The sequence below is a fragment of the Cajanus cajan genome, chromosome 5 (assembly GCF_000230855.2).
Source record: "Cajanus cajan strain Asha chromosome 5, NIPB_CcT2T_4, whole genome shotgun sequence".
In the NCBI taxonomy this organism is placed as follows: domain Eukaryota; kingdom Viridiplantae; phylum Streptophyta; class Magnoliopsida; order Fabales; family Fabaceae; genus Cajanus; species Cajanus cajan.
In genome coordinates, this window is record NC_138521.1 from 29,778,868 (window position 1) to 29,804,343 (window position 25,476).

Below are 25,476 nucleotides of genomic sequence, written 5' to 3' on the forward strand. Positions count from 1 at the left end.
AAAAATTCAAAAATTTAGATCCAGTGTGGTAAGGTGTTTTATGGTCTACTAGTTTAGATGCATCTAAGGGTGAAAATTGATGATGCACCCATGGACCACTTGTGAAAATGGTCTTTCAGAGAATTCACCATCTTTGTTTTACCCTACATCCTTTGCTTCCTAAACAACTAACGCAACCTCCACCTCGGCATTGAGATAAGGTTGACAACGATTCACTTGATAGGGTCTCCAACGATGATGACACTTCATTAGAATCCTCTGTTGAGGAATGGTTGGACAACTTGGCCATGGCAGCTACTTCCCTCAACGACCACTTGAGAAAAATAAAATGCATCCATCTAATTCAAAAAGTTCTGATGAAAGTAGAAACACACTCGACTTGGATATAACAATCACAATTGGCACTCAACTCTATTTATAATATTATGTTCCCCAAGAAACAACTATCAGAAGTGGAAATGTAAATGCCACAATAGTTACAAAACATCACTTTGAAGAAACACAAGAAACTATTTAAACAAAACCTTGTTCGTCTTTCTAAGTCCTTTAAGGCTTGAGGGCATGTACATTGGTTGGACCATTAGGTAATCGAAAATTGATGCTATCAGGTACCCGTGGGCTACCTCAAATGCCTAGAACCCCCACGATAATTGAAGAAATTGAAGGAGTCACTAAAGAGAAGGGATAAAATTTATTTTTCAATAGACAAAGGTACCTAAGAGTACACGGTTCATACCCATTCAACACCTTTGACCACCTATGCACTTGTGCATATATATAAAAAAAATATTGTACATGGATGAAAGGTGCAGGTGGAGTCGAGGATATTATGTAAATGGGACAGTTTGTGACATTTCAATTTGACGTTGAGTGGCCCATACGTTAAATTTCTGAACAGTACTACTAGCTCAGCGAAATTTACGATAAAAGGACTAAGAACCTAAGTTAAAACCCTATTTTGGTCCTTTATAATTTTTTTATGTTTCAATTTAGTCCCTCATTAATTTTTTGTCTCAATTTGGTCCCAAATTAATTAATTAGTTTCAATTTAGTCCTAAATTAATTAATTGGTTTCAATGTGGGACTTTTCGCCCAAATTACTTTAACGGTATTAACTTTTGGCCACGTGGACGCCACGTAGATGCATACGTGACATCCACGTGGATGAGAATTTTTTTGAAAACACCTGGACCCAGAACGGCCCGTTCTGAAACCGGTACGGGCCGTTCTGTGTGCACTTTTGGTGTGTTAATTTTGCATCCGGAACGGCCCGTTCCAAGTGCAAAATTAACACACCCAAAATGCACCAGAACGGCCCGTTCCAGTTTCAGAACGGGCCGTTCCGTTTTTATTTTATTTTTTTATATATAAAATATTAATAATTTTATAAAATATATATTATTAATTATATTTTAATTATGTTATTATATCCAATAAAATAAATATATTAATTTTTTTATATATTTTATTTTATTATGTTTATCTTATTAATTTTTATCATTTTATTCCTTTAATTTTAAATAAGTTGCAAAAAATTATAAAGTGATATTCCTTTTATCTTATTAATTATTATATTTTTTAATAAAATTAATTAAGAATATTGGTTTAATTGCATTTTTTATCCCTCAAATATTACAATTGTGCAGTTTTGCGATCTCCAAGATTTTAATTGCATAATTTTAGTCCTTAAAGAATTGCAATTGCGCGATTTTGGTCCTTCAATTTTTAATTGAACAATTTTAGTCCCTCAAATATCATAATAGTATGATGTTTGTTTCTCCCATTAAAAATTAATAATTTTAATATATATATATATAATGTTTTAAAATTAAATAATTATTTATCTATTCAAATTAACGTATATTATAATTTTCGATATTATATCAATAATATTATTAATATATTTATAGATAAACTAATAATTTGATAAATATAACTTGTTATATACTAATATATTTTTACAAAAATATAAGTATATTAATTAGAAATATATATCTGATCTTATATATTTATATTTTTGTAAAAGTATATTAATATATATTAAGTTATATTTATCAAATTATTAGTTTATTTATAAAAAGGGTAAAAATATTATTGATATTAATTTATCAGTAATATTAAAATACTAATAATATATAAATTTTATTTATTTAATAATAATAAATATATATCATTTGATACATTAAAAAAATAATATACGTTAATTTAAATAAACAAACAATTATATAGTTTTAAAACATTATATATATATATATATATATATTAAAATTTTAAAATTATTAAATTTTTAATGAGAAAGACTAAAATTCCACAATTATGATATTTGAGAGATTAAAATTGTTTAATTAAAAATTGTTAGACTAAAATTACACAATTATAATCTTTTAAGGACTGAAATTACTCAATTAAAACCTTAGAGATCAAAATTGCATAATTATAATATTAAAAACACAATTAAGTAAAGAATATTTTATTCACAGTTCTGGAACGGGCCGTTCTGAAACCAGAACGGCCCGTTCTGATTTCAGAACGGCCGGTTTTGAAAGCAAAACGGCCCGTTCTGCTTCACTGGTGGTGTTTTAATTTTGCAACCAGAACGGCCCGTTCCGGTTTCAGAACGGGCCGTTCTAGGTCCAGGTGTTTTCAAAAAAATTCTCATCCACGTGGATGCCACGTATTCATCTACGTGGATGCCACGTATTCATCTACGTGGCGTCCACGTGGCCAAAAGTTAACACCGTTAAAGCAATTTGGACGAAAAGTCCCACATTGAAACCAATTAATTAATTTAGGACTAAATTGAAACCAATTAATTAATTTGGGACCAAATTGAGACCAAAAATTAATGAGGGACTAAATTGAAACAAAAAAAGATTATAAGGGACCAAAATAGGGTTTTAACCAAGAACCTAAATAAGGAGAAACTAAATAATATTTTAGACGTGTAAATTTAAAGTATAAAAATAAATAATTAGCATAAAAATATTTTTTAAAGGAATTATTTGTTTTATAATTATGATTTTAAAAATATTGTATAATTTTTTAATAATTTTAAGAAAAGTAAATACTTACCGAAAAAAATGTAACTATATAAATAAAAACTAAACTATGAGTGTTTAAAGATGGAATTAGAATCTAACTCTTACTTTTAAAAATAACACTTAACCACTAATGAATTTATATAATATATAAATGAAGGTTATATATATATATATATATATATATATATATATATATATATATATATATATATATATATGAGGAGATTATAATATAGCGGTATAATTTTTATTAAGTATTACACCGCTCAATAACTTTATATTAAATGTAAATTTTGTAAATCCAACCGTTAGATTGAAAGTTCATATCATTTTATATGTTTATATCAAATTTTGTTAAAATTAAACAATAACATGAAGGTAATTAAAGTATTCATATTTTAGTATATTTTAAAATGTATATATTACGTCAATTTTGTTTTATAAAAATGAAGTATCAAATCATCTTGAATTAATATAAAAATTTATATATATGAACTTTCAATCTAACGGTTAGATTTATGAAATTCATATTTAATATAAAGTTATTGAACAATATAATACTTAATAAAAGTTACACCGGTATTATTATAACCCCCGATATATATATATATATATATATATATATATATATATATATATATATATATATATATATATATATATATATATGAGAAGAGATCATTTTACTCCATGAGTAAGTCTACCTAAATTTACTCCGTTCAATAACTCATATTCTATAGCAAATTTAATAATTCAACCGTTCAATTTAAAGTTCTTAATGTATAGATAAAATCTGAAAAATTTTAAAAAAAAATTAAAAATCATTTGATACTTCTTTTCATTAATTTGAATCAATGTATAAAATGATTTTACGATTATATGTCAATTTGAAATAATAATGAAGTATCAAATGGTTTTCAAATTTTTTAAAAATTTACAAATTTGATATATGTATTAAGAACTTTAAATTTAATAGTTGGATCGTTAAAATTTGATGTAGAACATACGTTATTGAACGAAATAAGTCTAGATTTACTCCTAGAATGAAAAAATCCATCTTTTATATATATATATATAATGATAATATATAAAGGATGATATTATCATGATTTTTTAATAGAGTTAATGACGTGTTGAAAACTTTCGGATCAAACACCATTATCTACTTAGTGTGTGTTTAGATAAAAAATGAGTTTAACTAAATCCACCACTTTTACTTCAAAATAATAATTTTATTATTTTTAGATTTTCATGCATTCGAAAGTAAAAATAAACATTTCAATACTTTGAAACAAATATATAAACATACCTTTAATGGTTAACCAAAACTTACTCATATTCAATTTGATCCAGAAATTTATTTGTCAACTTGAGTACATGAAAGTTATCTAATACATATACATTTGATAAGAACCAAAATAATACATATATTTACTATACTAGTAAAAAAAATCATATTAATATCTTTTTTATTTATAAGAATTTTAATAACGACAATATAATTCAAAGTTAGGATCATGTAAAAGGGATTTTATGTTTTCATGTATATATTATTTATTTTTTACCATTTTAACCTTTGAAATAAAAATAAAAATAACTGAATAATAGTAGTTAATAAAGGTCATAGAAATCTTTGTGTAAAAGCTTTATTCATAAAATTGTTATTGAATAATAATAACCATTAACCGCATACTATTCAACTAACCTATCTATTCAAGTGGCCAAGAGAGACAAAATGCCTATTTTGCCACCAATAATAATAATATGCGTATTATTAGTATATTAAAAGATCAATTAATAAATATAAATATATTATAAGAAGTTTAATTAGAAATATATTATATTATTATTGAGCATTTTTTTCTTTTGCATATTTTAGTCAATAAAATTGATATTTATACCATATATTTTTAATTTACTTTCTTAGAATATATTTATATCTTGTGTAATATATTTATAATTTTACAAATATATATTAATACATGCTTTTAATAAATATAAATATACTAAATACAAATATAAATATATTATAAGAAATTTTAATTAGAAATCAACTTTTATATATTAAATATAAATGATTATCTTACGTAAAATACTTTTAGTGATAATTCTTTGATGGAAGTGTTTTTAAAGATTCTTTTAACTCCTTATTTAACTCAATTTTTATCATACTTATTTATATATTAAAATTTAATATTTTAAAATAAATTATCTATAATTTTGTACTAATATAAATTATTTATCTGAAATTGAAAACATAGTTTATATGTTAAAAACTATCTATTTAAATAAATTTTAAATATAATTAATATATTCAAAGTATTTATTTGAATATATAATTTATTATAAAATTTAGTTATAAATAAGAAACATTTGATATGTGAAATGTAGATTCTAAAATACTAGTATATGATATAAGTATTGAGCATGTAATTAACATATTTTAGTCACTAAAATTTATATTTATATCATATTTTTCTAATTAACTCTCCTATAATATAATCATATCTTATTTAATACTATTTATATTTTTATAAACGTATATTAACATATACTGATTTAAATTTATTAAACTATTATGTTATCTATAAATATACTTATATTATTAATAATATTAATTTATAAATAAATATTATTATTATTAATGGTAACGCAGGAAGATCAAATCATCGATTTACATTAATGTAACTTTTATCAATTATTACATCAATTAATATCTTTCAATTGTATGGTATTTTTTAAAAAGCTTAAGATTTTTTTTCTCACCTGTATCATATATACAAATTTTTATATATAAATAAAAATATTTGATATTTTATTTATATAAATCTTTATCAACGTAATATATAATCTTCAAAAATATACTAAAATATAAGTAATTTGATTATCTTTTTATTGTTGAATTTTAATAAAAATTTGACAGATATTTATAGTAATATAAAGTTATAAATCAAATTTAAAGTTATTAACTTGTGTAATAATGATTAAAAAAATTATACTAATATAATTTGATTTCTGACCATAGTAATATTATTTTCAAATTTTGCTATATTTTTAACTATTTATTTGGTCCATATAATTGCGCAAATCTTATCCTTTAATTCCTACACTAAAAAGTATCACTTACTTTTAATCCTTATACAAACAATTTTTAATTAATCCTTATACAAACAATTTTTAATAATCTTTTGGTCTCTATCAAAAAATATAGTGTTGTTAACAATGGATGAGATGGCAGTAACATATTGCTAATAGTGATCAACCAAACTCTTTAACAAAAAATAGTTAAAGATAAAATCAAAATATTCTATACCAATATAATTATAAAAAAAATATTAAAATATAATATTTAAGAGCAAGGGTTATTCGTGGTAAATGGTAAAGGTTCAATGCTCATTTAATGTTTAACATTGATAATTTCATTTTTATTCACTTATCACGTCATTACACCACCATATTACCAACATATCAATTTTTTTTAACATTTTCCGCATCAACAACACTTAATTTACAATGTCACTCATTAATGTTGCATTAGCAAACATCGATTTAGAAACTAAAATTTCGAGTTATAATGGACTAAAATCACAGAAGTATTATTATAATTGTTGAAAGACTAAAAATACTTAAATCTAATAACTATTATTTGAAAAACACTCATCTAATTACTATTCGAAAACATTAATCTAACCCGGCCGTCATACATGCATTCTCACTTGTACACATTATTATATTCAATAAAATTGATCATAGCAATAGCATACAAGGAAAAATTAAACGAATTACATGAATAGTCGATGTTAGAACACGAACGGGTATGAAATAATTGGGACATGTTCCATTCAATTTCAAAATCCCGAGCGCATACAGCTGCAAATACTTCGAGTTTAAATAACACGGTATGGTCAATTTATGCATAGTAAGAGTTTAAAATAAAGTAAAAATGGGAAAAATAAAAGTATAGTGATTCCAAATATGATGTGAGGGGAAATAGCAAGGGACGTGATACTAAGCAGTCGTGGGACAAGCTCCATCAGCAGAAAGCAATCTTTCCCCTTCACTCACAGTCACAGCCAACTAGTAGCTATCAAAACTCATTCAACACCCATCATCATCATCATCATCATCATCTCATATAATGATGCTCCTAAAACAGGATGGAACATGACCCCAAAGATTTTAAAAAGAAGCTAAGGGGAATTCAGGGGAACAAGAACAAAAATCCCCAGATTAAAGCAAACTACCATCCATCCCACCATCACAATAGGAACATTAAACCCCATATAAACAAGTAATCACAAGAGTAATGCTACTAGCTCCAAACACAGAAAAATATAAATGCACCTTTTCCGTGCCATTTTATCATTTGGTGTTTTTTCTGTTTTATAAAAAGGTATTTTCTTCCCATTTCTCAACCATGTTATCCTAGATACCTCATGAGAAATCATGTCCCACTGCCATATGTAAAAATTGAGACCATGATCCCTGCTTCCTGCTTCCCTCTGAAGAATATTCTTCAAAAAAATGTTTTAAAGAACATCTGCAGCTCTAATTTCTTGCAGAAATAGAATGATCTGAAACTTGAATACCAACTTGACTACCGGTACCCTCGCTAGTGGAAAGCATATATTGACTATTCAAATCCCCAAAAGGTCTATTCTGTGAAGCAGCATCTAATACTCCAGCATCATCATTGTTGGTTGTTTCCAGAGCAATGCTTTGGACTTGTTCTGCCAGCTGTCCAATGGTTTGAGAACCTCTAACATTAGGAAGTTGATCAGCAGGCATGATCCATCTCCTCCAATCATTTCGTCTCCTTATTTTGTCACCCTATAATTGAAGATTAATAAATTTAAAATATAAGAGATTTAACAATCTGGTATAACACAAACAATACACGATATATTGTGTTTACTCAAATCTTAAAACATAAATTCAAGGCAAGCTTAAGATAAATACCTGAACTTCAACAACAGATGAAGTTCGAACAGCATCTAACACAATCTGGATATTGTCAGTCAAAAACTTAACCTAGGACAAAAAACAATTGTCATCTAATGGTCAATGATGCTTTAAACGACAAATCCATCATGGAAAAATTTGTGAAAAACAAAACTTGGTCAGAATGGTAATTGAAAACTTTAGGAAAAAGACAAAGAATCACAGTATATAATAAACTCTACCATACTACCCCACATTATATAATGTCTGCTTTACAAGTGAGTCCAAAAAATCAAACACGAGGCAAACACCTTAAAAAAATTCATACACATTTTCTCATCCATTGCATTTCACCTGTCAATAAATATCAAATTTTAAAAAATTCAGCAAGTACAGTGTCCATACAAATTATGAAACACTCACAGAAATGAGTGGGCAGTTTAATCTTAATCTGATGATTTAATTTTCTAGATCACACTTTAGAGGTCCTCTATCCTTACTATGTTTATATCAGGTTTTACACAACATACGTTTCCAAATTAAGAAGATTCAATTAAAGACTTAATGGAATTAAACATAAACCTATAAACAGTGAACATTACAGATAATGGTAAATTTTACCAAAGCAAAATTTTGATTCACTCAAGTCACCTCACAACCATAAAGTACATAGTGGTCCACACTCCACACTTACTGAGTGGAACATTACTCTCAAGACCATAATTAAGTTATTGCAGGTATAACATTTCTATTATAGTCAGTTATCATCACCATCATCTACTAATACAATTAAAAGATCAACTTCAAAATTCCAAGAAAAGAACACGGGTGAAAACTAATGATCAAAACTAGCTTCATAAAAAAAGGATTTAATTCTAGCAATAGTCATGGATATATATTCATGTATATTTTCATTCAATTATTCATACATGTTTATAATCACTATGTAAACAATTCTATTAATTACTAAAATAGAAACCTAATTGTGAAAGATTCCATCTTTTACATCACAAGACATACCTAAAAAATGTAGCACTTACCAAGCACTAAATGGTAAAACATCAGCACAGAGATGGTTACTATCATAACCCATATAATACACAGATTTCAAAATGAATAATGATCTTAAAGAGAAAATTCATTTTTTATGCAGAAACAATGTTCACTGATAAAATGTTCGGAACTCTGCAAGCACAAGGAGACAAAAAACTTGCAACACAAAAACATGTGCTATCACTGTTTTTGTGATCCCATTTTGTCATCAATCATTATCCAATAATATAATTGCTAAGAAAGCACCCAAACAATACAACAGAAAGATTCAAGTAAATGATAGAGGGTGATAATGAGAAGTAATTTATTCCATAAACAGTTAAATTATTTGTATAAAAAAATTTTAAAAAATGCAATTTAGTGTTAGTCAGCTATAAAAACAATCAAGCAACCAACTTCAAAGAAATAAAAAAATCTAATACCCCCAATAACTTACTTTCTTGAAGCCTGCTATTAAACTTATAGGAACCCAGCCTTGGTCATCCATTTTACGTCGTAAGAATAAATCTTTAACTAAATTTTCATTACTGCAAAAACAGAATTTGCGGTGAATCTACAGTCAACTTTCCAAAACAAAATGAAAATAAAGACTGACCATAGTGTAAGCACTACCTGAAATAATAGTTAATCTGGTTGACAATCTTAGCATGCAACTGAGTGTCCGGAGGTGGAAAATACATTGCATTAGGTGGCATTGGAGACATATAAGAAACACCTCTAAATGATTCCAGGGCTGGAGGTGGAACATATACCATCTGAGGATGTAGTTCTACATATACGGACAATCATCAGACCCTATACATAAAAATAAAAGACCTTCTTAGCATTAAGAATAACAACCCATACCATGATACCCATATGATCCCCCATATGGGCGCATTGGAGGTGGTCCTGGTGGATAAAATTGAGCATGATTAGGAGGTGGTTGAGGCCTTATAAATCTCGGAACAATTCTTGGAGACATATAGTTGTCTCTACCATTAAAATTGCGGTGATTGTTCCAGTCATGACCTCGGTCCTGATCACGCCTGCCACCATAGTTATGATGGTGATAGTCCCCGCGCTGATGTGGACCACCGCCATTCCGATGCCTATACGAATTTCGCTGAGGTGGGTGATCATTAGGCACAAATCCAGCTCTAGGTTGATGTTCCTTTGGCGAAGAATTATGGTTGTGGGACCCAGCAGCAGCAACTGAACTTTGAGGCACAGACATTTGTGGCAAAAGGTTACCTCCATTGGAAGAGGTGTTCGAATTGCTGCGCTTAAAAGACTTCTGATGAGCCTGCACAGTATTGTTAGCACTTGCATTGTCCCTAACATGCCTCTGCGGCGAGGGAACCACACTTCCAGAACCCTACAATATCAATAAACACACGTGCATAAATAAAATTAAACACAAAATCAACACACATTCCAGAAAAGGTAAAAGATTAACTCAATTTGCAATCGCCAGCATTATTATTTTAAATTCTAATTTAAAAAGCAAAAAAAAAAAAATTACCCAGCATAAAACACTAATAACAGAATCGAGAATTACTAAAAATAATAACAATAATAAAACTCAAAAAACGTATATATTTTTTCTTTTTTACATTCAATACTCGAACAATCAAACAAAAATCCAAGGATAAAACCTGCAATGGCGACACCTCGGAAGAACCCTTAGAGGATTCAGACAGTGACGGTGACGGTGACGGAGAAGTTGATTTCACCGAAGCCCGAGCAGACTCCGACAAAGCAGGCCAGGTTTCAGCGCCCATGACGGAAGAAGAGACACCATTGGAGGGTTTATTCCAGGCAGGCCTCTTCCCGCTATTGACATTGTGGCCAGCACCGCTGTCGGAATCCTCCGCCGGGACAGAATTAACCATGGCGGATTCCACCACAGGCGGTGGCGGTGAAGAGGAAGGAGGCGCGGCGGCGGCGACAATCTGGCTCCACGGCGAGGAGACTCCAGGCTTGGGGGAATGATTGGGAGAGGCACCACTCATAGCCATTGGAATCGGAATCGGAATAGGAATAGTGAGTGTGCGTGTCCGTTAGGGTTAATCTCAATCACAATCAGAGTGTGATCGATGATAAAATAAAAAGAAAAAAAAAATTAAGATTCGGAGAGAGTGTGTTAGGGTTTGATCTGCTCCGATTGCAAGTGGTAGAGGTATTTGGTTTGTTAGAGTGTGTGCATTTATAGGAAGGGGAAGGGGGTGGGGTCACGTTGTTTGTTGTTGTGCTTTTTTGCTCTCTTCTCACTGTGACTCTCTCGGAATCAGAAATACGCTTCCTTCTTATACCAGGTTTTCTGTGACGTCGCACTTTACGCAAATACCCCTGACCGCGAATATATTCTTATCATAATACATCATACAAGATCAAATTACACTGTTTCATTCAAAAAATTAGTTCGGATAAAATATTCTAGTATATCTTCTATATTTTAAATATTTTATCTTTTTAAAAACTGATAATTTTATTTTCCTATCTAAAAAAAATATTCTGTTTAATTTGATATTCCTGTATCAGTATATCAATTTAGAAAGAAAAAAAACAGAATCATTTATGATTTTAATATGCCTATCATCAAAATACTTGTCTAACTTTTAAGGAAATTAATATTTTTTCTCTTGTATTATAAATATTGATATTCTGTATAAAATTATAGATGTTTTTTATTTTTAAATAATCTAAATTTTTAATGATTATTTTAATCAGTTTAAATTTTAAATTTTGAGATATCATATAAATAAGATCATATGTTTTGATTTTTATAATTTATTTTTTATCCTTTTTAATTTATTATATTAAAAATTTTATTAACAAAAAATTATTCTATTTTTATAAATTTTATTGAAACTTAAAATAATTATACTGAATAGTTATTAATTGTTTACAAAAAATTAGTTATCTATATAAATTTTGATAATTCCTCTTTTGATTTCTATTTTTGTATTAAATATTATTACTCTTAAATTTAACAAAAAAATTTCTTTAAAATTTTTTCCAAAAATATATATAGAGGCGCTGCCTCTTTCGCTACTAGCTAATATAATAATAACAAGTACATGCACAAGTTATGCACATGTATTTGATTTTTTTTCATAAATATGATCAAGTAGTATTTTATTTTAAAATTGACAATTAAAAATTAATCTGTATTTATAAGACATAATTTCTAATGACCAAACATTATTTTAAGTAACACAGATGAAAATAAACACATTTATATGTACTAATAACAACTAATATTTTAGTATGACAATATATAAGATAATTATTTATTTTATATAACTAGATTTATATATATTGTATGTAATTAAAATTTATGATATATAATTTATTTTAAATATATAAATTATAATTTATATTTATAATAAATAATTTATATTATAATATAATATTATTTTTAATGATTAATATTTAAAAAAAATTATATATATAATATTCATATAATAAGAACTTAAAATAACATATTCAAAAATATAAGATATTAAAATAAATATAAAAAAATGTAAATGGATAATATTTTAATTTTAAAAATAAAATATATATTTTAATTTGATATTTAATTATTTTTTAATAATAAGTTATTCATTTGATATAAAAAATACTTATTGATTAAAAAAAAGTTTATCTCTTCACGAAGTACTTAACTAAAAATAAATATAAAGGTTATTGTAATATATATATATATATATATATATATATTAATAATAAATGTATCATAAATTTGGACGGAATTTTAAATATTATTTTGTTAATCAGATTAATTTCAAGGAAAGGAGTATTTTATTCTAAAACTGATTACGTACATATACAAAATCTAATTCAATCCTTTCATTAAAAAAATATAATTTAATCTAATTTTTATTATTTAAATTTTTTTATTAATAATAAATTTTTGTTGAAAAATTATATTGGTCACTTTTAGACTACTTTTCAATTATATTTTATCCATTTATATAGCTTGAACTTTACTTGTGAAAATCTGACACAAAATTATTTAATCTAATGTAATTTAATTAATATTTTAGTATATATAATGTATGTAATAATATTTTATTTTATATAACTATAATTTATAATAAATAAATACATTTAAATATATAAATTGTATTATAATTAAAACTTATAAATAATTATTTTAATTTATATTTACACTAATATATAAAAGAGTTACTTTTTTTTAGTAATAATTATCTTTGATCTCCTTATTTGTTGAATCATTATTATTTTTAATTGTTAAGAAAAAATTAAAATTAATATTTTTTTATAATTGTCATCCTTTTTAATAATTACTCACTTTGTTATTTTAATTTATTATTTTTAAATAAATATTAATTTTTAATAGTTATATATATAATAAAAAATTATTAGTTTTCACTTTTCTTAAGACTTATTTATTTATATTTGCTTAATCAAATATTCTATTTTTAGTAATTGCACATTATCTTCTCTAATAACAATCATCATTCAATAATTATCATCTTAATTATCTTTTCACACTAAATAAAATTATTAGCATTATCATTTTAGTAACTTTTGATACTTTTTTATAAATAAATAGCAAAAGTGTTTATTTGTCTCTTTTGTACTATATTATATATAAAAAGATATTGATTGTAATTTCTTTTTCATCTTTACTTTTTTTATACTATTTTATTCCTATAATTATTTCACTGAACTTAATGGTTGGGAGGCATGAGATTGAGATAGTTAGAAACGAGAGAACCTAAAAAAAATTTTACTCACTATTATTTAACTTCTATATTTTATAAATACTATATATAAATGAGATAATGATTATTTTACTTCTTTTTTATTCCACATTTTTTAGATCATTATATCTTATATAATTATTCTACTAATAAACTGATGAGCCGAAAAACTTCACATCTCTCTAAATTTGGCTTAAAAAATATAAAATTTTGTTTAAGACTCTCACAAATCAATATATAATGTAAAATTTTGCTTAAGACTCTCACAAATCAATATATACATACATATATATATATATATATATCTTGTAGTCTATGAGTACGACAAGACTTGTAGAGAAAAAACTAATAGTCAAAACTCATTGTATAAACACTTTGCATTTAGTTTTATCCCATACTTTTTAGATCATTATACTCTATATAGTTATTCTACTAATAAACTAATGAAGTTTAAAATTTTCGTGTCTCTATAAATTTTGTTTAAAATTAATATAAAATTTTGTTTAAGGCTCTCATCAATATATCTATCTTAAAGCCTATAAATACGACAAGACTCAAAGAGAAAAAAACTAATATTTAGAACTTATTGTATAAACACTTTCATTTAGTTATAAAAACACTTTGTTAATTTGATTTAGTCTTAAATATGTTTTTAGTCCATCAAATTTAAGACAAATTTATTTTTGGTCTCTCAAATTTAAAACGGTTGTTTTTAGTCCTTGTAATTTTCAAAAATCTTGTTTTAGTCCCTAAGATTACCAATAACATATCTGAAAGTGACAAATTAAGATGGTTATGCAATACTAATTGGATTTAGTGTCATATTTTCACTAACAGAGATACTGATAGGTAGATTTTATGCAATAATGTTTAATAAATTTTTTAACAAAATTTGAATATAAGGACTCTAATAAATTGTTTTAAAATTACAGGGACTAAAAATAAAAATTTTAAATTTGAGAGACCAGAAAAAAATTTATCCTAAATTTAAGGAACTAAATACATATTTAAGCCTTTAATTTATTATTTTTAAATAAATATTAGTTTTTTTATAGTTTTATATATATATATATATATATATATATATAATTTATTAGTTTTCATTTTTCTTAAGATTCATTTATCTTTAACTTATTTCTCTATATTTGTTTAAAATATTTTTATTTTTACTCATTTGTCATTCTAACCAAATACTTTATTTTTAGTAGTTGCATATTATCTTCTCTGACAACAACCATCATTAAATAATCATCCTTTCAATTATCTTTTTACACTAAATAAAATCACCGACATTATCTTTTTAGTAACTTATGATATTCTTTTACAAATAAATTAAATATGTAAAGGCAAAAGTGTTTATTTGCCTCTTTTGTACTATACTATATATAAAAAGATATTGATTGTGATTTCTTTTTGGTCTTTACTTTTTTTACACCATTCTATTCCTTATTGAAGTTAGCGAAAAACACATAGAAGGGGGGTTGAATATGTGTGTGTGAGTACGAAGGAATTTTAAAACTATTTTCGCAAGAGTAATGTTCTTCGTGCAATGTACTTTTAAATACCAGAAGGTTATGCAGAATTCGCTTAACACAAGGTCACTGCGTCTGAACGATTTATCGATTGCTGAAGGAAAATGTTTCATATAACAGTAATGATTAAGGTTCTTGCATCTCCTTTTCAAGATAGTTTTATTTAAGAATAAGCAATAGATAAAACTTTTTAGTGTAATATATTTGTTAAACAAAATTTGTGTCTTCGTCTGAAAAATGGTTTTAATGAAGAGTAGACAGTAGACGAAATTTTTAACATGATTTGTCAGTTAAGAAGAGTTTGCGTCTGAAATATAAATAAAACATTACAATCATTTTTATATTAGTTCGCTCAACTAAGTTACGTCTAGTCTCCTTCAACTGAAGGGTTCCACTAAATATGCAATTAAGTACAAAAGTATTGTCGACTACTTCTGGCACGTTGACTTCACTCATCAACGCTAGTATCTTCTTATCAGCCTTTTCAAGCTAGCGATGAGTATTATGGACCACCCAGGTCAGAACCACTCCTGGTCCAAGTATTCTCGACCTCTCCAAGCCTTGAGTATTCTAGACCATCCCGGTCACGACCACTTTTGGTCACGAGTATTCTCAACCACTCCTGGTTGGCTAGCTTCACTCACTAGCTCTAGTATTCTTAAATCACTTCTGGTTCTCCAAGTATTCTCGACCACTCCTGGCCCGCCAGCTTCACTCAACAGCGCTAGTATATTCTTATCAGTCACTTCTGGCTAGTAGTGAGTATTATGGACCGTCCAGGTCAGAACCACTCCTAGTCCAAGTATTCTTGACCACTCCTGGCCCGCCAGCTTCACTCACCAGCGCTAGTATTCTTTAATCAGCCTCTTCAGGCTCGAAGTGAGTATTCTTTGATAAGCCCCTTCGGGCTTTACAAGTATTCTTTTCCTAGCCTCTTCAGGCTTTACAATATGGGCTAAACAAGTTTGGTTTGAGTGTATAATTTACCCTCATAGAGAGGATACATAGGTTTCTACACTCACTAAGGTATGCAACCTTAGTCTTTACAATGATTGAGTGTTTGATTTACTTTCATGGAGAGGATACATAAGTTGGCACACTCACTATGGTTTGATCCTAAGATGTACATATTTGAAACTCCGTAGTTTATAGAGACGAATACATTAAGGTACATTTGACTCTATAAGCTCTACCTTTGGTTTTGTTGCATCATGGGTTGGGTATCACTCTTTTTCCAACTTGAACCATTTCGGGCCAAAGAGCCAACATTTTAAGGTTTGATGTTGAGACCTATATATAGTCTTGTGAAATCTTCCCGTTGCAAGTGTCCGTTGAAGTAGATATAGTCGTTCACAACAAGTTTGATCTTCTCATTTAATGCTTAGATTCTTGCATTAAATTTTGCCTCTTGTGATAGACCTTTGCGTAAAGTATTCTTTGTCTTGGTAGCAGCAGTGTCTAAGTTTAGCAAAGACCTAGGAACCTTTTTATCCTTTTCTGGTCTCATAGCTGTGGAATTTTGTCCTTGTCTGAAAAAGTAATGTACTTTTTCTGACACATGCATACTTTTCGTTCTGCGCTTGATTTTTTCCTTTCTTCTTTTCTTCTCACAATTCCAATGACTTCGTGTGTTCTCTTGTGAGTGTGGACGATATTCAAATTGTCCTATGAAACTTGATTTCTCAGGTGGTTGTGTGACAATTTTCGTCTGCGTCTGGTAGTCTATGTATAGCTCAAGCCTTGACCTTTGTCTGAGCATTTGTCATTAACGCATTGACTTTTCCTTTCGTCTGGTCAACTTGTATATAGTCAGACTTTCAAATGATCTTTGACCAACCTTCGTCTGAGTCTTTATGTTTCACTTTAGGTTGTGTTTGACGCGCTTTTATCTTGTTTTTTATTTGACTTGTTGGGTACTTGAGTTAGCCTTTCGTCTGTCGTCTTTTATTGTTTGATGCATATGTTTGTTCTTCATTTTACCTATTCTTATGTTTTTCTGAAATACTAACACACTTGTTAGAGATAACATGTATTATATTGTCTCACTCAAAATCTTATTGGGAGTTTCTTTGTCTGACTTAACACTTATAACTATTTCATTGACCCTAGTGGTTGGGAGGGATTGGGTTTAGGTAGCTAGAAGTGAGAGAACCTAAAAAATTATTTTACTCACTATTATTCAACTTCTATATTTTATAAATACTGTATATAAAGGAGATAATGACTATTTTACTTCTTTTTTATCTACACATTTTGTAGATCATTATACCCTATATAATTATTCTGCTAATAAACTAATGAAGTCAAAAAACTTTCTGTCTCTGTAAATTTTGTTTAAAAGTAATATAAATTTTTGTTTAAGGCTCTCATCAAAATATTTATCTTGAAGTCTATAAATACAATAAGAATTGAAGAGAAAAAAACTATTAGTTAGAACTTATTGTATAAAGACTTACATTTAGTTGTAATCTTTTTAGTAACTTATTGTATTTAGACTTACATTTATTTCTCTATATTTGTTTAAATATTTTTATTTTTACTCATATTTGTCATTCTAACCAAATACTCTACTTTTAGTAGTTGCACATTATCTTCTCTAATAATGATCATCATTAAATAATCATCCTCTCAATTATCTTCCCACACTAAATAAAACCATCAACATTATCTTTTTAGTAACTTTTGATATTGTTTTATAAATAAATATGTAAAGGCGAAAGTGTTTATTTGAGTCTTTTATACTTTAGTATATATAAAGAGATATTGATTGTAATATCTTTTTGGTCTCTATTTTTTTAACACCATTCTATTCCTTATAACTATTTCACTGACCCTAGTAGTTGGATGAGATAGGATTGGGATAATTAAAAGCGAGGGATCCTAAAAAATTATTTTACTCACTATTATTTAACTTCTATATTTTATAAATATGGTATATAAATGAGATAATAATTTGTTTTACTTCTTTTTTATCTCCACATTTTTTAGATCATTGTATCCTATATACTTATTATAATAATAAACTAATGAAGTAAAAAAAACTTCATCTTTTTGTAATTTTGTTTAAAAATAATATAAAAATTTGTTTAAGGCTCTCATTAATATATATATATATATATATATATATATTTATTTATTTATTTATTGAAGCCTATAAATATGATAAGAGTTGAAGAGAAAAAACTAATAGTTAAAACTCATTGAATAAACACTTATATTTAGTTATGCCTAAACTTTGATCATTTCTTCCAAGTCTTGGAACTATCGTCCAAAGGACGATCAAGTGAAAAAAATTTGAGTTAGTTATTCTTGTCTTAGCAAGTCATTTTCTTTGAGAGTACTAAATTCGTATATCCTCTCTATGAAAGTTATCATATAAGCACTCAAACATTATTTGCCTTTATAAGCCTAAAGGGTGGTATAAAGAATATTTGTCTTGTAAAGTTTTAAAAGTTAGTGGAATCCATCGAGTTTAAAGGTAACTGGATGTAACTTAGGTTGAGTGAACAAATATAAAAACAAATATTTTACCTCTATCCCTTGTTTCATGTTTACCCAACAAAAGGTTTTTGCAAACTTATATTGTGCATTTGTGAAAAGTTTTAAAACTTACAGACACATTCAATCCCCTTCTATTTGTTTCTTGTTTCTTCATATGGAGTGTGCGTCATTTGTGCTCTCTAATGTCATATAAAATGATGGTTTGACTTAATATAATTGTGATCTCTTTTATATATCTTGCAATTTTTTGTATACCTTGTCTATACTCCATAAGTACACTTTGACACCGTGTTGTTGTCATCCTTGTTAACTTTTTGTTTTGAACATTTTCTATAATAAGATATTGTTTTAAGATCAAATAACTTTCTAGTAAGTTTTTTACTTATTTAGGACTTTATATTAGAGCATTGTTTAATTAATTAGACTAAAGTTTAGTTATCAAAACTTACACACACATTGAATCATCTTCTATTTGTTTCTTGTTTCTTCAAACGAAGTGTGTGTCATTTGTGTTCTCTAATGTCATGTAAAATTATGGATCGACTTAATATAATTGTGACCTCTTTTATATGCCTTATAAATTTTTGGATACCTTGTCTATACTTCATATGTCCACTTTGAGTCTTTGACATGGGTGTTGTTGTCATCCTTGTTAACTTTTTGTTTCGAACATTTTTTATAATAGGGTATTATTTTAAGATTAAATAACTTTCTAGTAAGTTTTTATTTTTAACTTATTCAGGACTTTATATTAGAGCATTATTTAATTAATTAGACTAAAGTTTAGTTATTAAAACTTACACACATTCCCCTTCTATTTGTTTCTTGTTTCTTCCAACAGAGTGTGCGTCATATGTGCTCTCTAATGTCATATAAAATGATGGTTTGGCTTAATATAATTGTGATCTCTTTTATATATCATGCAATTTTTTGTATACATTGTCTATACTCCATATGTACACTTTGACACGATGTTGTTGTCATCCTTGTTAACTTTTTGTTTTGAACATTTTCTATAATATAAGATATTGTTTTAAGATCAAATAACTTTCTAGTAAATTTTTTACTTATTTAGGACTTTATATTAGAGCATTTTTTAATTAATTAGACTAAAGTTTAGTTATTAAAACTTACCACACGTATTGAATCCCCTTCTATTTGTTTCTTGTTTCTTCAAACGGAATGTGTGTCATTTGTGCTCTCTAATGTCATGTAAAATTATGGGTCGACTTAATATAATTGTGACCTCTTTTATATGCCTTGTAATTTTTTGTATACCTTGTCTATACTTCATATGTACACTTTGACATGGGTGTTTTTTGTCATCCTTGATAACTTTTTGTTTTGAACGTTTTCTATATTAGGGTATTGTTTTAAGATCAAATAACTTTCTAATAAGTTTTTTTTATAACTTTTTAGGACTTTATATTAGAGCATTGTTTGATTAATTAGACTAAAGTTCAGTTATTAAAACTTACACACACATTCGATCCCTTTTTATTTGTTTCTTGTTTCTTCAAATGGAGTGTGCATTATTTGTGCTCTCTAGTCTCTAATGTCATGTAAAATGATGGTTTGACTTAATATAATTGTGACCTCTTTTATATACATTGCAAATTTTTTTATACCCTAGCCATATTCCATATGTACACTTTGATACGGACGTTATTGTCATCCTTGTTAACTTTTTGTTTTGAACATTTCCTATAATATGGTATTGTTTTAAGATCAAATAACTTTCTAATAAGTTCTTTACTTATTTAAGACTTTATATAAATTAGTTGCCATTTTTTATTGTGTAAATTTTGTATATCTCACATGAATCCAAGAGTAAAAGTAGTATGCTTAATACATACCCAAGTACCTAATCATTAGTTCCGACATTTATAAAAAGGACATTGTTTATGTAAGTTTAATATGCATGCATTTATATACTTACAAAAGGGGTTGGATCGTATGTTTGTGCTCCATAATTCAATGGTGATTAGGTTTTGTGATTGAACCTTGCAGTGAGCATGATAACCCACTAGTATTACACCATACTAACATTAGAGAGCACAAATGATGAACAAATGACAAACACTGTTAATATTTTGACAAATAAATGATAGATACTCCATTAGTATTTTAAAGAATAAAATATAGACACTCCATTAATATTTTGACTAGGGTTGTAAATGGGTCGGGTTGGGTTTAGATTAGGTTAGTAGCTAACCCAATGAAACTTAATCGAGGGTGGGTCGTTGGGTTTGGGAACTTTTTTTAAGCAATCCAATCCAATTTAACCTAAATACAATCAAATTGGGTCAAGTCGACTTATTGAGTTATGTTATTAGAAAATAAAATATAATTTCAAAAGTTTAAACAAATAAAAAATAGAAGAAAAAATATACTTAATTCAAATTTTAATACATGATTTAAAGTACAAATAATATTACATCAATTATAAATGAAAAATCACAAATATTCTAAAGAAACAAGTATTATATCATCAATGTAACAAATTTTGAATTACATAACAAGTATAATTAAATCATTCTTCTTGCTCTATGTCTTGTTCAAATTAACCAATCAATTCATTACTATAATATTTGGCGAAAAAAAGTAGAATTAAATATATGTAAAAGGGTGTATTATGTGTTGTGATGTGTATAGTATTTTTAATTTAGTTTAATAATTTATTATAGGTTAAGTTGTTTGAACTTATCGGATAACAAAACCCTTGACCTGTTACCCTATCCAATTATATTTGGGTAATGTAAAAATTATCCAACTTACAAAAATGTAATTGGGTTGGTTTGGGTAGGTCGAGTTTGTTGGTGATTATTACTTGCTTACACTTCTAATTATGGCGAATAATTGATGAGAGGACACAAATCACCAAAATTTAAAGTTTGGGTGCTAAATCATGAGAAAAATTACTTAGGGCCAAAATTTTCCAAAAAGCAAAAGTTCAAGGGTACAAAGTGAAATTAAACCATCGTTAAACATTTCACATTATTAAGTTTGTCTATGTCAGAAATGTCACTTCAACATTCCATTAATATTTTTACAAAAATTGACGAGAGGACACAAATCTAAAAGGTTGAGGACCTAATTTGTGAAGAAAAAAAACCTTGTGGCAAAATTTTTAAAAAAAAAGTGAAACTTTACGGCACAAACTATAAGTAAGCCTAAATTTAAAGGTTAAGATTGATTTTTTTAAAATTTTATGATTTGATTTTAGTTATAGTTGGTTATATAATCAAATTTCAATATACAATCCATTTATATAATCAGATTTTGAAAAATTAAAATTAGTTAAAAAAAAACAATTATGATTTAATTATACTAGCAACTTATCAAATATAGTTAACTTTTATAATCATTATTTAATTAACTGGTTATTATAAACATGATTAATCATGGTTATGATTTTTTTAGTAGATTGTTATGATCATTCCTAATTATTATTATCTTCATTATTTTAATTAATTTAATTGATTCAGTAACAAAATTAAAATAACTAAACTTGGGTATTTCTAGCCTTAGATCCTTGAGTCATTGATATTCACTTAATGTAGCATTTCAAGTTTTTCTAAAATTAATAAAAATGTTTAATTAATAAAATATGTTTTAGAAAATAATTTAGAGGTTTTTAAATAAATATAAATGTTTTATTATATGGTTATAATGCAAATTGTTTTAATTAAATGCAAGGGAAGGGAAGTGAGACCGTAGTTAATCTTCTAAGCATAAGATTTAAGCTTGGATTAGAGAAAAGTTTTGTGGGGTTAACCATTTGTTCCTTAAATTAACATTTCTTATCTTGCGTTCTTTTCTATCTCTTTGAAAAATAAAATGTTCTTGAGGAGAATATAGAAACTGCTAGAGTACATCTCAAAGATCCCTCTTCTTTATCTAGCTTTCATTGAGGTAATTGATCATTAATCTCGTTGTTTGTATTCTGTGTTTTGTGGGGGAACCTTAAGAACTCTCGACTTTTACTTGTACTTTGAATGATTATGAGTTAATGTGATTCTTATGTGCTTTATGGTTTATAATTGTGCTATGTATGTTGAGAATTGTGAATGAATTGGTGCAATTATGAAATTGTGAGAAGCCCTTACTTCTTGTTAGAAAATCAAATTCATAGAGCAAGTTATAGATTGATGTTAATTGACGATGTTTATGTAATTGGTGCTTGATTTGAGTGGTTGGCGATATAGATGAGTGTTTAAGGAACTAATCTTGAGTTCTTACAATTCTATTAAGAGATTTTAGGTTTGGGTTAACTTTTGCAATTTTTGCATTTTCTGTAGGTTTTAACAAATTGATGTCATGTCTGACACTAGTTAGGGTGTCGTTAGGCACAGGAGCTCCTAGGGTTCCTTGTTGTTGTTTTGTAGGGTGTGGGACTTGTGTTCTCTATGGGTTTGGCGCGGGGTGAGGGGGATGCCTCGTTGGGTTTCACCTCGAATATGAGTGAGGACTTATTTATGGAGACTTGGAGGAATCTTGGTGGTGTCAACCTAGGAATATAATTTGTGATATCAATGGTAATATGATAATGATTAGGTAGTTAATTAAACAAGTATTTTAAGGGTGAATCATAATTATATTGACTTGTTAATGGAGGTATATGTAATGATGATGTGATGTGCTTATGTATATGGACCATGTGATGGTCACACGATGTGAACTCTAAGTCGAGGCTTACCAGGGTTGAAAGTCTGGGCATGAGTGCCTAGCAATGATGTATGGATTATCATATATGAATAATGTGAACTTGTGATGAACCTATATGATGTGAATTATGCATTAAGTCTCATGGCACATGCATCGTATACATGAAAATGATTGTGTGGGGGTACGGTGTGAAATACGTTGTCAAGGAAGGTCACTTTTGTGTTAGCTTGAGATTCATGACCTTAGGAAAAGTTGGGTTTGATAGTCTCAGTTCCACCTATTTGAATGAATGGGATGAATCTTGCGTGACATCATTTTCTCAATGTTCCTTGGTGTATTTTCGCCTTGTGTAGAGTGCCACGATGGGTGAGCCACAAATATGTCCTCCTTAGCTACCATATGTGAGCCTTTAGATAGTGTTAATGTCTTTTAGTAGTGCCACATGTATATAGACTAGTGAAGTTTGTGCCCATTGCATTCATATGAACCACAAGGATTGTAACTATATTGATGTTTTGAAATGTTTATTCGCATTATATATGTCATGAACATAACATATATATTATGTATGTTTGTGTTTCTACTTTTGTGTGACTATCTAGCTTTTATTACACACTGATAGTTGGAGTGAGATGTATCTCACTCATATTTTCTACTTGTTGTACCTTTGTGTGTGTTTTACAGGTAGTATCATCAAGATGATGATGTCGATGATGAGGCTTAAGCCTACTGTGTTTTATGAGTAGAACTCTAATAGGATGTGACATAAAGGTTCGTAGCTTAGGACTTACTATTTTGATTATTTGGGTTATTTTACCTTGTTAAGGATCTTTTGTTAGTCTTGGTTTTTGTAAAGGCTTTATGATGACCTTTGGTTTTCAATTCTTCTTCTACCATATTTCTCTTCTATTAATTCTTTTATGTTTATGAACAAATGTGAATCATCAATCATTAGAGGCGTTTTATGAACTATTGATTATTTTAAATAAATTTTCATTTTATTGAATTTGTATTACTTATTTATATTTATGAGTACGATTATAGGAGATAAAGGTGTTGCACTTAAAATAAGAGTGAACAAGGAACGAGTTAAGACAATTTTTTTTTCTTAACCGACCCTATTTTTTAAATCGGGCCATTTATTTTCCCTTTTATTTCTACTTTTTTTTTTCTCTTAAATTTTTTTTCTCACCTTTCTTGCTTCTCTCTCACATTCCTTTTTCTCTTTCCTTCTTTCTCACCATTTTTGTTTTTGTTTCTTCTTTTCTTTTCTATTTCATTTTCTTTTTTTATTCATTTCTCTCATTTATCTCTTATTCTTATTCTTCTCATATTTTTTTCACGTCTTTTTCTTCTCTATCTCTTTTTTTATTTATCTATCTCATTTATTTCTTCTTCTCTATCTTATTTTTATCCATCCATCAATGTATAATTTATCAATATTTTTTATTTAAATATTAAATATTTAAAATAATTTTTGTATTATTAAATATTATCTGTTGTTAAATTTTTAAATTATTAAAATTTAACTATTTATCTTTAATAAAATTTAATATTGAAATATAAAATTTTGAAACATATTAAAAGGACTTTGTAGGTAATGACTCTCAAAATGAAAATGAAGTTTTCAATTTACATCATACATTCTTAAAAAATGTGATTGAGAGAATATTTAATATTTTTAAATCACGGTTGATACTTTTTAAGTCAAGATCTCTATTTTTATTTAAGACACAAGTTGAACTTGTATCAACATGTAGTACTACATAATTTTCTTCGCAAATTCTAATGAATTTTTAGTTAAATTAATGGATGAATCTTCATCTTCAATGTTACTGGTTAATAAAAATCATAATTTTGAACATAATATTCATATTTAAGTGCATGAAAGAGAATATATTAATATATGGAGGGCTAATACAATTTTAGACATGTAAAATAAATATTAGTTAAAAGGACATTAAAGTTAATTATTTGTTAAAAGATAAAAAATTTATATTGATTTTTTTATTATTTATATTATAT

General features: G+C 27.2%; 1 protein-coding gene across 1 annotated transcript; it reads right to left on the reverse strand.

Annotated features, from left to right (window-relative positions):
- Positions 1 to 6,857: 6,857 nt before the first annotated feature.
- LOC109788453 (la-related protein 1C) lies at positions 6,858 to 11,307 on the reverse strand. Its single transcript, XM_020347181.3, has 6 exons — positions 10,673 to 11,307; positions 9,882 to 10,392; positions 9,648 to 9,804; positions 9,472 to 9,562; positions 8,001 to 8,072; positions 6,858 to 7,871 (listed from the first exon to the last, which is right to left on the reverse strand). The coding sequence occupies exons 1-6, from the start codon at positions 11,033 to 11,035 to the stop codon at positions 7,590 to 7,592; spliced, it is 1,476 nt and encodes a 491-aa protein (XP_020202770.1). The 5' UTR covers positions 11,036 to 11,307; the 3' UTR covers positions 6,858 to 7,589.
- Positions 11,308 to 25,476: the final 14,169 nt, after the last annotated feature.

What these genes read in the sequence shown, in the direction of transcription:
- LOC109788453 (XM_020347181.3), bottom strand. Translation starts at nt 11,035, where the DNA reads ATGGCTATGAGTGGTGCCTCTCCCAATCATTCCCCCAAGCCTGGAGTC. An exon ending in CAGATTAACTATTATTTCAG is followed by an intron (nt 9,563 to 9,647) that starts GTAGTGCTTACA and finishes CTGTTTTTGCAG; the next exon opens with TAATGAAAATTTAGTTAAAG. An exon ending in TAATAGCAGGCTTCAAGAAA is followed by an intron (nt 8,073 to 9,471) that starts GTAAGTTATTGG and finishes TTTTTGTCCTAG; the next exon opens with GTTAAGTTTTTGACTGACAA.